We start from the raw sequence: 14441 nt of genomic DNA on the forward strand, positions 1-14441 counted from the left end.
TAATAGCATATTGTGCATATATAGGCTTAGGTTGGGTGTTTAGGTTTTGTTGGCGATTATTTGTATTTATAGTACGTGGGTGAAGTACTTATAACGTTGTGGTTCGAAAAAAAATCGTCAGATAAGCACTTGTTTCGGAAGTGTTCTACGTCATCAGTTGAGTCGTGTGTACACCGTTTTTCATTCATAAACAGGAGGTTTGGCAGATGCATGAAATCACTTTTAGATCTTTGTTTGGAGGACGGGCTAGTGTGTCGTATGGAACAGCCGCTCTGCTAGGCCTATTATGCATGGGGTGTATTCCTACAAAAATACAATTGTGTATTTTTAATATTTCTTAAGAAATAGTATGCTTAATAAAATGAGCATATTGATTGCGTAAATGACTAAATTAATTAGGCCTCGTTTTCAGATAGTTAGGAAACTGGCTATTTGTAACGACATTTACAAACGAAGACCATATATTATTATACATTTTGAGTTCCTGTAAAAGGTAACATATTAAAAATGATATCTGGCATAAAGATTTATCAAATTTGATATTTTTATATCAAAATTTCTTACGTGTTATATGCATTGTCCATTAAATTTTGCTCATAATATAAAAAGTATAGTAATTGCCAACAATGAAATAATTATATAGTCGTCTTTGAAAATAAAGTTTAAAGTACACAACAAATATTCCTTAATAATTTTCTAGAGTCGCAAATCTCTTGACTCCAACAGTTAGATGCCTAGTATTTACTTTGTCCATATGGTCAATTTCTTTATGATGTTTGTTATATAAAAGTTATGTTATTGTTAGTAATATGGCAATGCTGAAAAAAGTGTGTATTTAGTATTGAAATAATTGTATATTATGCGATAATGTTTAGGATAATTTGTTGAAGGAAAACATTCCAGTAAAATGCAGCCTGTCGTTCAATTACAGTATCTATTGTTACTATGGTAAAAGTACAAAATATGGACTATTGTACAAAAAAAAAGTCCACGTTTTGTACTACTAATTTTGTAGAGGGTACGAGAAAAAAAGGCAACCAAAGTTATTGTTTTCCCATAGGTGTTCTGTGCCGTCCGTCCTCAGGCTTTGCGTGCCCAAGCTGCGGCCAATTCAATTTCAATGGCCAATACCTTTCAATTGTAACAGTAAATACTCCCTAAATCAAACTTAACCGTGCACAAACTCATTACTTATATTTAATTTCTGATTTAGAACTGCCGTGTTTCATCACGCAGCGTAATATAACAAATACCATTGATCCGTTCGCTACATCTGAACGGTTCCGGACGAGTTGCTTCTTGACGCTACTCGTCGCTTAACTGTTGGCCTCCAGTGACGACCGTCGGCCGGCTCAGTTGTGTCTTGTGGTTATCTCTTTTGAAAACTCATATAGGAGACGTTATAATTGTATTTACCTTAGACATACAAAGACATTAATCGTAACTCATTACTGAAAGTTGTCGAAGAACTATTTATAGGCGAGTTTGGTGTTTCATGAGGCCTCTATAGTGTTATATGCGAGTTTGGTGTTTCATGAGGCCTCTATAGTGTTATATGCGAGTTTGGTGTTTCATGAGGCCTCTATAGTGTTATATGCGAGTTTGGTGTTTCATGAGGCGTCTATAGTGTTATATGCGAGTTTGGTGTTTCATGAGGCCTCTATAGTGTTATATACGAGTTTGGTGTTTCATGAGGCCTCTATAGTGTTATATACGAGTTTGGTGTTTCATGAGGCCTCTATAGTGTTATATGCGAGTTTGGTGTTTCATGAGGCCTCTATAGTGTTATATGCGAGTTTGGTGTTTCATGAGGCCTCTATAGTGTTATATGCGAGTTTGGTGTTTCATGAGGCGTCAATAGTGTTATATACGAGCTTGGAGTTTGAAGGTTCCAGAGTCTTGCAAGTACTCGGATATTGTCAAGAATTCTGACTAAGTCGGTAAGTAAACATTTCTGATTGTCTAAACGCAAATCATTTATAGATTCTGAAGGCATTTTGATGCCAGTGTTTTAAATACTGATTTGCCTTTAATGGAAGGATTTACAATATGAACTTCAATTTTATCCAGTTATGTGTAGTACTATATTTACGAAAGACAAAATAATGGGAAGATAAGAATTGCTTGTGTAGTATTTAGAAAGTTGAACATACCCATTTATAAAGTATACCGGTTTAGCAGGTACAGGGTTTTTAATATGCAGTACAGGAACTATTTATTGACTATTTGCCTGTAAATTTTTGTAAAAAAAAAATCGATATAATTGGTGTATTAACTTTGATAGTTTTACGTGTGATCTCCAGCATTGATGTGCAGCGCTGCAAATTGTTTGGTGAATTGTTCAGTTGGTTTTATTAATCATTCCGTAGTTTACATTTCGTTGGACCAGGCTGACCGTGGGTAATGAAGACATCGAACACACTCGTTTTTCCACCACGGAACACGTTAATTTAAACGTAGAAGTAAACTTCATGGAATAGACTGGGTGAATTGATAAGGAGAAAACATATAGGATAAATAATGCGATAATTTTATAAGATCTAATATTAATTTAAACTTTCCATGGCTCAAATATTTAAGGATATTGTCAGGGCAACAAGTCCTCCTAATAGAACGTCGCATTGTGACGTATACTCTACCTAAGGGCAAAAATTGTCTTACCAAAGGGCAAAAAAGGTAGCGGCTCGTGAAATGGACATACAGTACTGTCCCTTTTTCTGTTTTGGGTCCTCTTGTAGGTTGGGATAAGGGCAATTTTAATAAGACAGTTTCTTGACGTTGGGGAAACCTTAGGGGGACGGGCTGGATACAATAAATCCTCGTTAAAATGTGTCTGGACACAGAAATACTGCCATTCACCTGCCAGCTACACACCATAGGAAATTATTCAACATATTCCGGGGGCTGAAGAGCTACTTTTATTGCAGTTATTGATGATCACACGGTATATCAAGCTTCTGAGCTTGATCGTACTTCATGCACCGAGTTCATCCATTATTGGGTCATTCCAGTCAAGTAGTCAATGAATTTTAGTGTGGATTTTACTGATGGTAAAATTCTCGCAACTTAATCTTCCTGTGACCATTTATACATACAAGAGATAGAAGGTAAATGCAAATACATGCTAAGAAAAAGTATCGGTATACAAGGTGGTGTTTCATTGATAAGGCGGCTATTCTGTATAAACCAAGAACTGGAGAAAAAGCTTCAATTTATTTATTTATTTATATACCAGAAGGTATATTGGGTTGAGAGAACATAACATCAGTGTTCTTACATTGTTTCAAAGCTACTAAAAACACAGCGTTTCGGGCATGTCCTTAATCAAACAGATAAAAGTAAGAGTAATTAAAAGATATATTGTAGCAGAATTTTATTTAAGTAATGAAGCTTCAATGAGTCGTTTTGGCACTGGAAGTCAAGAGGTTTGCGTTTTTATAGGATACCAAATAAGTCTATTTGTTTATAATTGTGTAAAATAATGTTATTTTTGACTATGTAAGAACGTCACAAATGAGCCATTGCTGCAATTTTAAATTTCTTTAACGTGGATTTTTTTTTAACATTTGCTAAATTAAGGATAATCCCGTAATAAAGATCAAAGTAAAGTATTAAAACCTAGTGGTTTTCCCAGAAGATTCTGTGCTCCGCCATTCTTACTAGAAACCTTACCGGGTTTAAAGAGGTAAAGTGTTACTGTCACTTTTGGGGTTCGAAGCCTGGTTGCTTGTGATCTCCTCCAGGGAGCGCCCCCGTGTCTCTGACAGAGCAACAGCGCTGACAATGGTTAATGTTGCGCACACACCACTGAAGATCCAAAACGTTCCATGTTCTCCCAGTGCTTCTACTGTCATTGGAAACGTTTGGGATGCTACAAACATTCCGAACATCATTACTAAACCTATTAATGAACCAGTAATAGATCGACACGATGTAGAAAATAATTCAATACATAATACAGAAAAAACCGGTTGTCCAATACCGATAAATAAAATGTATATAAATACTGCAGCAAGTGGGAGCCACCAAATGTTATCAACATTCCGGGACTCCTTCATGTACAAGTATACACCATAAGCAGCCATACACAAAGAACATACAGAATAAGACAGTATTAATATGGGCTTACGTCCCACTCGGTCAATTATACAGAGGTGAATAAACGTTCCAAGGACCTTGAAGGAGCCAAATATTATGGCAGTGATGTATGGATCTAAGCTGATTTCCGTCGATTGGAAGATAGGCACTAAATATGTTGTCATAGCAAAACTTCCATTCAATGACATCAAGAGAATTAAAATTGCCACTAAACAGAACGTGCGTAGAGTTGCTGGTTCCAAGATTAGCCGTGCTTGCTGCCAAGAGCTGTCACCCCTCCTAGAATCTCCAGCGTGTTGTGTGATGCCTTTTAACTCTTCTTCAGAGTCATAATGCTTACCTCTGAAAAAGTTGAGAGCTTTCTGAGCTTCGGTAACGCGGCCCTGAGAAACGAGCCAGCGGGGGGAGTTCGGCAAGAGGAGGAGGCCGAAGAAAGGAATTGCAGATAAACCGCAGTAAACTAAGCCCATTTGTCGCCAATCGAGCTTCGAAATTCCTAGGGCAGCTACCATTAGACCACCAGTTTGTCTAGCAAGTGAAATAGCTCCAGCGAGAGTTCCACGTGCGTTCTTGTGAGCGATTTCGGCGATGTATTGGCCTGTACTAGATTGCAGGATGCTCATAATAAGACCTAGAATGGTGCGACTTGTCAGGAGCAGCCAGACACTATTGGAAAGAGCGAGTGCGAGCCAGGAAGCCACGAGGAAGGGTATGGCCAGGAGGAGGGTCACTCGTTGACCGAGGTTCACCAACAGAGGTCCACACACGACGCACCCAGCAGTACCTCCTACGTTCACGAGACTTCCTGCAATGGTGTTACGGATTTTTAGTACAATAACTACTGTTTGGGCAAATAATACAGATATATTTTTAGAAAACGCGATGGCTTCTGATATATATTGAATTATACCATAAGTTCAATCTCCTAGTATGTAAACAAATTAATATTATTCTATGTGATATACCAAAAGTTTAAAGCCACTCTCCAGTAAGAAATAACGATAGCAGGGCTGCTCAGTCACCCCTGGTAGGCGTACTGTACGAGGATCATTCAGAGCCAACCTGGTAAACGTACTGTACCATCAGGGTCTTCCTACCAAAAAGAGCTGCTTCTGACGGGTTTAGGAAGAGGTTGTGTGTTTCCGGATCCGTCATCTGTGGCAGCGTGATCCCTGAAAATCCCACTATCACACCGATTTCTAATTGCATGAGTGCCATAACCAGGACTGCAAACACCTGTGTAAAGAAAAGTAGACCAGAGTTTCTTAACTTTTAAGTTTCTAGCAGTCTCCGTGGTGTAGTGGTAAGACACTCGCCTGGCGTTCCGCGAGCGCTATGTCATGGGTTCGTATCCTGGCCGGGGAGGATTTACTGGGCGCAATTCCTTAACTGTAGCCTCTGTTTAACGCAACAGTAAAATGTGTACTTGGATGAAAAAACGATTCTTCGCGGCAGGGGATCGTATTCCAGGGACCATAGGATTAAGGACTTGCCCGAAACGCTACGCGTACTAGTGGCTGTACAGGAATGTAACAACTCTTGTATATATCTCAAAAAAAAAAAAAAAAAAAAACTTTGCAGTCCCTGTGGTGTAGTGGTTAAGACACTCGCCGAGCGCTTTGCCCTGGGTTCGTATCCTGGCCGGGAAGGATTTACTGGGCGATTTACTACAATTAATCCTTAACTGTAGCCACTGTTTACCCAACAGTAAAAAAATATGGGTACTTGGTTGTTAAACGATTTGGCGGGGTCGTATTCCGGGGAACATAGGATTAAAGACATGTCCGAAATGCTACGCATGCTAATGGCTGTACAAGAAAGAACTCTTATAAAGAAAATACAAATGGGAAGAGATATATGTATTATACCTAATCAGTATAGTTCTGGTATATAGTTATACTGGCTTCATCAGTAACAACTTTTTACAAACGATTTCATTTCTGGCTGGGCTGAAGAGCTGTACAAGTGTAAATCAAAATTTTATTTTTATACAATTAATAAGCCATTTAGCTTACAACTTCAGAGGTTGTATAAATTAGTAAAACACTATTGAAGTAATGACAATAGTAATACTAACACTAACACCAGTAGTAATAGTTACGGAAATGTTAGTCAAAATTTATCAACTTGATTTATAATGTACGTGTTTATATTTTTAAAGAAATTAATGAATATTGAATTTTAAAAAAGTTGCACCAATCATTGATCATTATTTGAGGCAAGATAAGATGATGAGGGAACAGGCAGAAAAGGGAGATGATGATGATGAGCGTTAAGAGGGGAGTAGAAATGGCCTAAGCTACTCTATCCCTTTGAGATGTATTTCTTTCTTATCTCAATAAACATACTTGAACTTTATGATGAGCGGGAGAGGCAGGACAAGGAAATGATGATACGGCGAGGGTGGGGGAATGAAATTGGGGGAGGGGAAAGAGTGGGGAGGGAGAAAGAGGGGGGGGGATAAGAGCGGAGAGAGAGGGGGGGGGCTGAAGAGAGAAACTCAGTCTCGGACCCCGCTGGGTCCCCTTCTACATATATCAATGAAAGTCTATTCAAGGTTGGATGCCAGATCGGGAAAAGGGGGAGGAAGGGGTGGGGAATTGCGGTAAAAGATGGAGAGGGGGTTAGGAAGAAGGGTTAATAAATTGGAATGGAAGGTGGTTAGAGAGAGAATCCTGGGTACCTCCAAGTACCCCTCTGGTAAACTAATAAAAACAGCAATATATTCAAAACAGTTTGCCATAAACGTGGAATAAAATGAAAAGTATTGTTTTTACAATTCAACATTAAGCGATGCTCCATAAAAGGCAGACGTAACAAATAACTAAAAGCAGAAGACCGGTAAGATTCATAAAATCTGAAAGTCCTCCTTCTGGGTTATGATAAATTCAGTTTGTGGGAATGGCCTCGCCTCCTCAAGATTGCACGAGAGGTGATGCTGGGAGACACCTCCCAGGATGCTACCCCACCTCATCTCTACTCTTAAGTAAGCCTAACGCATCCCAACCTAACACATCCCAACCCAATCCAAGTTAACTTAGCCTAACTTAACCAGCATAAAATATAAAATGTTATATGTACGTTTAATGCAAAAGGTGAAATGTTATTTGGACGTCAAAATTTGTATCGCGGCTCGGGAGGTAGATTGTAGTGCACAGTGGCGCGTCATTGTTGACGAGTTGGTGAGGCTGGAGTGATGTGCTTTAGAGCAGACTTGACCTACTTGGCGGCGTGATGGCTGAATGTTGTGTGTTGTGTCAGATGATCATGACTTGCTGGCTGCAAGGTTTGTTTTATTCATGAATGACAAGATGGGGGATACCCGGCGGTGCCCGGGACGATCCAGTGCCTAAGCCTCTTAGACACACCCTCTTAGGTCTCCCTACACCCCTCTTCATGTCTTCCGATACACCCTCTAATCGTCCCGTCTTGCCTCATCACTGTAACCATTTTCACAGCACATTCACTATAAGCATCTTGACATCATACCCCTTCCCACTTACATCCTCCCTCTCTCCACCCACACATACCCTCCCCATATATGCCTATCACTGTAACTATTCTCACTCCACACTACATCGCTGTAATGAGAATGTGCCCTGAATGCAAATCTGTCGTCTGAACATTTTATGTGCATGTCAATATCTAAATAAATATTATTTAAACGAAGGGTAAATTCTACGCACATTTGGTTGCATATTTCTTGCTCACTGCTTTCATGAAGAGGGTGCGAGATCAGGAGGTGGGGGGGGGAAGACAGGAGGGGGGAGGAGAAGGTGTAGAGGTCAAGAGAGAAGGGGGAAGAGAGGCTGGTCGGGTACGACCACCTAATGAGACTAGCAAAATTTAATCACAATTGCCATGCAAAGTTCTGTGAGGTTAGGACTAAGTGGCTGGTCTCCAACATTGAACACACACTCTTATACAGATAGATTAAAAGAACAAATTAGAAATACAAATTGGTTATTTCCTGCACAGTGAAAAATTTTACCTGTTGCAACAAGTTGGTTGATGCTGCTCAAGGCAGATGATAACGAAGATTATTATTAAATTATGGTGATGGATCCAAGAATGATTTTTAGTTCATGTAATAGAGATTTTGTCTTTGGATGCAGTTATTTTGATTGTGTAAATGCCATTAGTGAAAAAGTAAATTCAAATAAATGTTAACGAAAAGTTCGTTAGCGTTGATAAGAAGTAAAAGCCAAATTGGATAACAAGTAATTGAGAGTAAGAAACTTTAAGAGATTTCCTCAGACTATGATTTAATATACATGAAACCTGCGTGAATACGTGTTTAAAAACAATATAAACAGTGATGCATACCTGGGGGGCTATCGCGGACCTGGAGTCTTCATGAAGCAAGTTTTGGCGGGAGTGTCCCTCGGGCGAGGTCTGGTGGCCGTTCACAATTACACTTCTCGTGGATTCTGCTGTCTCAACTGAAGGGCCATAGGTAGTTTCTTCTTTCTTGTAGCATATAGTTTGGCAGGCAGATGAATTCCCACTAGCTTCCTCTAAGTCGTACTTCATAATGTTAACTTTATGCGTTACCGGGATTTTGATGTAATTTTTATATGGTTAATTAATACAAATCTATAGCATATTTCTCATAAGAGAAGCACAGTGCATGAACAACCAAGGTTGCATCGCAGCGTTGTAATAGAATAATTACGTTTGTGAAGTTATTCGTTGGAAGATTGTTTATTATCTCATTTGGTATATTGGAACTTGGCATTTGACCACTATAAAGTTGTATACCAGTTTTTAGATTAAGGTAATAGTATTAAGAGGATGGATGACGTTTAGAGGTTCGGCCAAATGTAATTAAAAAATAAACTCAAAATACTGGAGTACCAGAGTTCAGAAATCCTTATACTGCTAGAAGTTGATCTTGAGATGACGGACGAGCGTTTAAAGGTTTTCTGGAAGGACAAAACCGAGAACTGGATATGAAATAAATTAAAACCTGGTTATTCTTGCGGGCGTTGAGAGTCTGCTAGACAAATTTGATGAAGGATAATGACGGACAGCTCTTATAATAAGCTTCTCCTAAGGTAGATGTTAGGCTGCAGATGTTGAGCGCCACTGGAAGCGGTACCTGGGAAAGTCTTATTTACTCCGAAGGAAAAGCAGTGTGCTATATTAGATTCTTAAGGAAGAGAGCACGGAGTTAGGACTGGAGGGAACGCGTACTGCGATAAGACTGGCTCGGTGGGACGCCATCCAGGCGGGTGTGCTGCTGCATCCCATTACTGCTATAGTAAACAGGGGTCAGATTCACGAAAGCACTTGCGCAAGCACTTACGAACGTGTACATCTTTCCTCAATCTTTGACGGCTTTGGTTACATTTCTTAAACAGTTTACAAGAATGAAAACTTCCCATTTAACTGTTGTTATTGTTATAAACAGTCTCCTGGTGCTTCGGAGCTCAATATTTAAATATTGGAAACAAAGCCGCCAAAGATTGAGAAAAGATGTACAGGTTCGTAAGTGCATTGGTGAATCTGGCCCCAGGTCATCACACGTGACATCAGTTTCTTAACCTGGTAATGATAAACGACCATTATTTCTATTTACAATCATGGTAAAGACCACCTTCGAATTTACGTACGTAGTAATTTACGTACTTAAAATTATCTGTTAGATTAAGGACCTGCCCGAAACGCTGCGCGTACTAGTGGCTTTACAAGATTGTAAATACTATGCTCTCTAACCCAATGTACCTTCTTGTATATAAATAAATAAATTTGCTTTTCTCTTTCCCTCGCAGTCTGTTAGGTAAGGAAACCAGGTCAAGCTTAACTTTGTGTAAGAAGCCTAGTGCGTGATGTGGCAAGGCCCAAGACTAATTACTCATTTCACACACGCATCGTGATTTATGGGACGTTCAGATCAGTCTGTTTAAATTGCTAAATATTTTTTAATACAGATAATTTCTTTATTTTGTAAATCTCTCTTCCTTCATTATAGATGTTAGCCTAATATTTGGCGTTTGGATGTATCGTTATCATGCAAGTTTCATCAATATAACACAAATAGTGGCAGATTAATTCAATACTTGTATTTATATAGGGTGGTGTTAGTTTTTTTTGGCAAATGCCTGAATCCGCACTACAGAATTACTAATATTGGATGGATTTTAATATGGTGTATCGTGCAACATAAAATATTCAGCCTATTTGCCAATTCGTGAAAAGTTTATATATATATATATATATATATATATATATATATATATATATATATATATATATATATATATATATATATATATATATATATATATATAATGTTGTACCTAGTAGCCAGAACGCAGTTATTGGCCTATGCAAGGCTCGATTTGCCTAACAAGCCAAGTTTTCCTGAATTTCAATATTTTTCTCATTTTTTCTTATGAAATGATAAATCTGTCCATTTCATTATGTATGAGTTAATTTGTTTAAATTTGAGTTAAAACTAACGAAGATATATGACTGAACCTAACTAACCCTACCTAACCTATCTTAACCTAACCTAAATTAACATAACTAATTAAATAATTTATGTTCTTAATATAATATATTATTTAAAATAAATTGGAAACGATTGAAAAAAAGAAAATCACTCGGCCTATTAGGCAAATCGGGCCCAGCTAAGTAGTCAACTCCCTAGAGCTCTCGCAGCACAATGAATTTTAGTGTGAATTTTACCGATGGTAAAATTTTCGCAACTTAGTCTATCCTCCTGTGACCATTTATGCATACAAGAGATAGAAGGTTAATGCAAATAAATGCTAAGAAAGAGTATCAGTATACGAAGTGGCGTATCACTGATAAGGCGGCTATTCTGTATAAACCAAGAATGGGAGAAAAAAAGCTTCAATATATTTATTTTTATTTATTTATATAAAGAAGGTATATTGAATTGAGATAACATAACATCGGTATTCTTCCATTGTTGCAAAGCTACTAACACGCATAGCGTTTCGGGCATGTCCTTAATCAAATAGATAAAAGTAAGAGTAATTAAAAGATATATTGTAGCAGAATTTTATTTAAATAATGAAGCCTCAATGAGACTTTTTGGCATTGGAAGTTAATAGGTTTTTTTTTATATAGGATATAAAACAAATCTATTTGTTTATAATTGTGGAAAATAATGTTTTTTTGACTATGTAAGAACGTCACAAATGAGCCATTGCTGCAATTTTAAATTTCTTTAACGTGGAATTTTTTTAACATTTGCTAAATTAAGGATAATCCCGTAACAAAGATCAAAGTAAAGTATTAAAACCTAGAGGTTTTCCCAGAAGATTCTTTGCTCCGCCATTCTTACCAGGAACACAACCAAAGACTGCATAGCCAAGCACAAGGCAAACCAGGCCACAACAGCCGAATGTCCAAATTGTGGAGGCAAACATCACACAACCTGCTCTGCACGGAAAGAAAAAGTGCAGACAGCTCAGGCCAGGATAAACACACAGACCAGCACCACATACACCAACACCAACGTCTGGAACACTCGTGCACAGCCACAACAGACACACACTCTCACAGAGCAAAACTTCCCGAATTTATTAATTCCAAATCAGAAAGTACACAAAAGTGCTGCAGAAATACAGCAAATGCAAAAGAGCAAAAAACAATTGCTTTCGGAATCAACACAACAGATATACAGTTTTACCCCCGAGGTCCAGCTGAAAAACATCGTGAAGATCATGGCAGAGACCATTATCAATTGCCTACAGATGACGCAGAACGCCTCACAGCAACAGACTCAAGAAATCACTTGTGTGATAATGGACAAGATCGTGCAGCAGACCACAGTTACACAAGAAATAGACAGTCTGAGACAAGACAGAGCACAAGAGGACAAACAACGCAACATGGACATACAGACTACCAACAACAGTCGGGTAGTCAAGACACCAGAAGATCAACATTTACAAAAGCAACTGCAAGAAGCAGTGACCACCCAAAATCAACAGAATCTTACAACACAAGAGACAGACAACAACAGCCAATGCAGTCTGATATGCAACAACACCAACATTGTATTGTTGTAACAATACAAATTAACCAACAAATTGTATTGAACAGCAGAGATGCACAGGTTCCAACAAACAAGAAACAGCCACGAGCAATCAATGCAGTCCGACATGCAGCAATACCAACAACAAAGAGATGGACCACAGTTATGCACAGATTCCAACAATGCCGGGGATGACCACGAACAATCAATGCAGTCCGATTTGCAGCGACACGACTTGCGAGGTGGAGAATATAGAGGTCGATCCCGAAGAGGAGTTCTAGTAGAACAGGCAACACCAACCGAAACCGTCGTCTGGCCATTACGAATACTGCAGTGGAACATACAAGATCTTGGAAATAAAAACCACACTTCAGGAGGCTGCAATCAGCACGAAAGCAGATATAATCGTTTTGGAAGAAACTTTTTTCCCAGCCACGAAATCCTTCAGATTAGCTGGATATCAGCACTATGTTATACCGTATGAGCAGGGGAGACAAAGAGGATTAATGACCCTAGTCAGGAACACAATACCTAGCAAGAAAATAGACTCAGTTTCATGTGGGGATGGAGTAGAGGTATTAGCAGTAACAGTGAATATGGCTAATATTGAGCTCCTCATATACAACGTCTACAAGCCCCCTAGACGTAAACTAGAAGCAGAGGCAGTGCTTGCCTTGGCCACGCAGGAAAATGTAATTATTACTGGGGATTTTAATGCTCATCATCAAGAGTTAGGTGCGACTGGGCCAGCCAATGCAGATGGGCGCCATTTAGCTGCAGCTCCTCGAGAAGTACCTGAAATTACACTTCTCAACACTGGGGAACCCACTCACATTCTAGGAGGTTCCCTTGATCTTACATTAATCTCAACAGCACTCAAGCATCAGGCGAAGTGGGAAGTAGACCCGGTGATCACCAGTGACCACTATGCTACTGTCACGACACTAAACATAGAACGACCTACTACACCACCTGCACAACCTAGGTGGAATTTAATAAAGGCCAATTGGAATATATACCAAGAAGAACTTGAAAAATGGTATGCAACATACACGCCACCTGAGGATTTGAACATTCACGAGACCAATCTGCAGGAAGCCATTGCAGCTGCTGCAAACAAAGCTATTCCAATCATTATCACAGGAAACACAAAACGAAAGAACTATTGGTTCTATAGTAATGAAGTTAAAGAACAGAACCACAGAGTCAACATCTTCAGAAAACATCTAAAGAGAAACCCCACACCAGAAGGAAGAACTCTGCTAAGAGCGGTGATATCTGAAGCAAGACGAGTTTCTAGAGAAGTAAAGGAGGCAAGATGGTTTGAGTGGTGTCAAACTCTAAATGAACATGGTAGTCTTGGCAAGATATGGGGTCAGATTAAAACTATATCAGGTCGACCAGCCCGACCACAGGCATGTATTCAACCATTGCAGGAGGCTGAGAGACTTGCTCTCCAATTTGCAGAAAGAACAGCTTCATATCAGCTTCCTGCAGTGGTCCGAAGGCAGCAAGAACAATTAAAACAAGAGATGTTGACAGTCATTCATGAGAGCATAGCTATAAATGACGAATGTGGCTGTCCCTTCACCAAACAAGAACTAATCAGAGCCAAAAAAGGTGGTAAGGACACTGCACCAGGTGCTGATAACATTACATACTCAATGATCGCACATGCAGGTCCTGCTGGAGAACAAGGAATATTGGACGTCATCAATGCATCTTGGCAGCAAGGAAAAACTACCGACCTCTTGGAAGAAAGCAGACATCATACCGATTCCTAAGCCGAAAGAACCTGGCAATTACAGACCCATTTCATTAACATCATGCATTAGTAAAACTGCAGAACGGATGGTCTTAAATAGGCTACTGTGGAAGACTGGAGACCTTCATAAACACACATTTGGCTTCACTAGAGGAGTAGGTAATGCCAACTGCATAGCAACATTACTAGGAACAGTTAACTCGGGTCCAGCTATAGTGATCTTCCTTGATCTAGAAAAAGCATTCGAACTTGCAAGCCCGCAAGCAATTTTACACACCTTAGTTAAAAAAGGTGTAAAAGGAAAAATGCTAGCATGGATTCAAGATTACCTAAGTCACAGGTATGCCAGAGTAAAGTTGCAAGGACAAGTGTCGGACTACTACCTGCATGAGAATGGGACTCCACAAGGAGGAGTCCTCAGTCCTAGTCTTTTTAACATCCTTATGGAAAACCTTGTTACCATGACATTTACAGAAGGGGTTAAATTGCTAAGCTATGCTGATGATATAGCATTAGTCATTACAGGTCCTTCACTTCTAAATAAAGCACAAGGTGCATTAGATA

General features: G+C 39.1%; 2 protein-coding genes across 2 annotated transcripts in view; one reads left to right on the forward strand and one right to left on the reverse strand.

The window, feature by feature from the left end:
- Nucleotides 1–1368: 1368 nt before the first annotated feature.
- LOC123770738 (mucin-2) overlaps nucleotides 1369–14441 on the forward strand; it is a 44883-nt gene continuing 31810 nt past the window's right edge. The window contains exon 1 of the mRNA XM_069305880.1: nucleotides 1369–1940. The gene's annotated coding sequence lies outside the window, so the exon portion shown is untranslated. The remainder of the gene's footprint in view (nucleotides 1941–14441) is intronic.
- On the reverse strand, nucleotides 3211–9317 carry LOC123770873 (facilitated trehalose transporter Tret1-like). The gene is made up of 3 exons (XM_045763050.2): nucleotides 8425–9317; nucleotides 5196–5334; nucleotides 3211–4903 (listed from the first exon to the last, which is right to left on the reverse strand). Exons 1-3 carry the CDS (start codon nucleotides 8629–8631, stop codon nucleotides 3678–3680), a joined length of 1572 nt encoding a protein of 523 aa, XP_045619006.2. The 5' UTR covers nucleotides 8632–9317; the 3' UTR covers nucleotides 3211–3677.

The sequence above is a fragment of the Procambarus clarkii genome, chromosome 56 (assembly GCF_040958095.1).
Source record: "Procambarus clarkii isolate CNS0578487 chromosome 56, FALCON_Pclarkii_2.0, whole genome shotgun sequence".
Taxonomy (NCBI): Eukaryota; Metazoa; Arthropoda; class Malacostraca; order Decapoda; family Cambaridae; genus Procambarus; species Procambarus clarkii.

Coding starts and splice junctions, on each gene's coding strand:
- LOC123770873 (XM_045763050.2), bottom strand. CDS start 8,631: ATGAAGTACGACTTAGAGGAAGCTAGTGGGAATTCATCTGCCTGCCAA. Junction 5,335..8,424: donor GGTCCGCGATAGCCCCCCAG/GTATGCATCACT, acceptor TTCTTTACACAG/GTGTTTGCAGTCCTGGTTAT. Junction 4,904..5,195: donor GTCAGAAGCAGCTCTTTTTG/GTAGGAAGACCC, acceptor ACACCATTGCAG/GAAGTCTCGTGAACGTAGGA.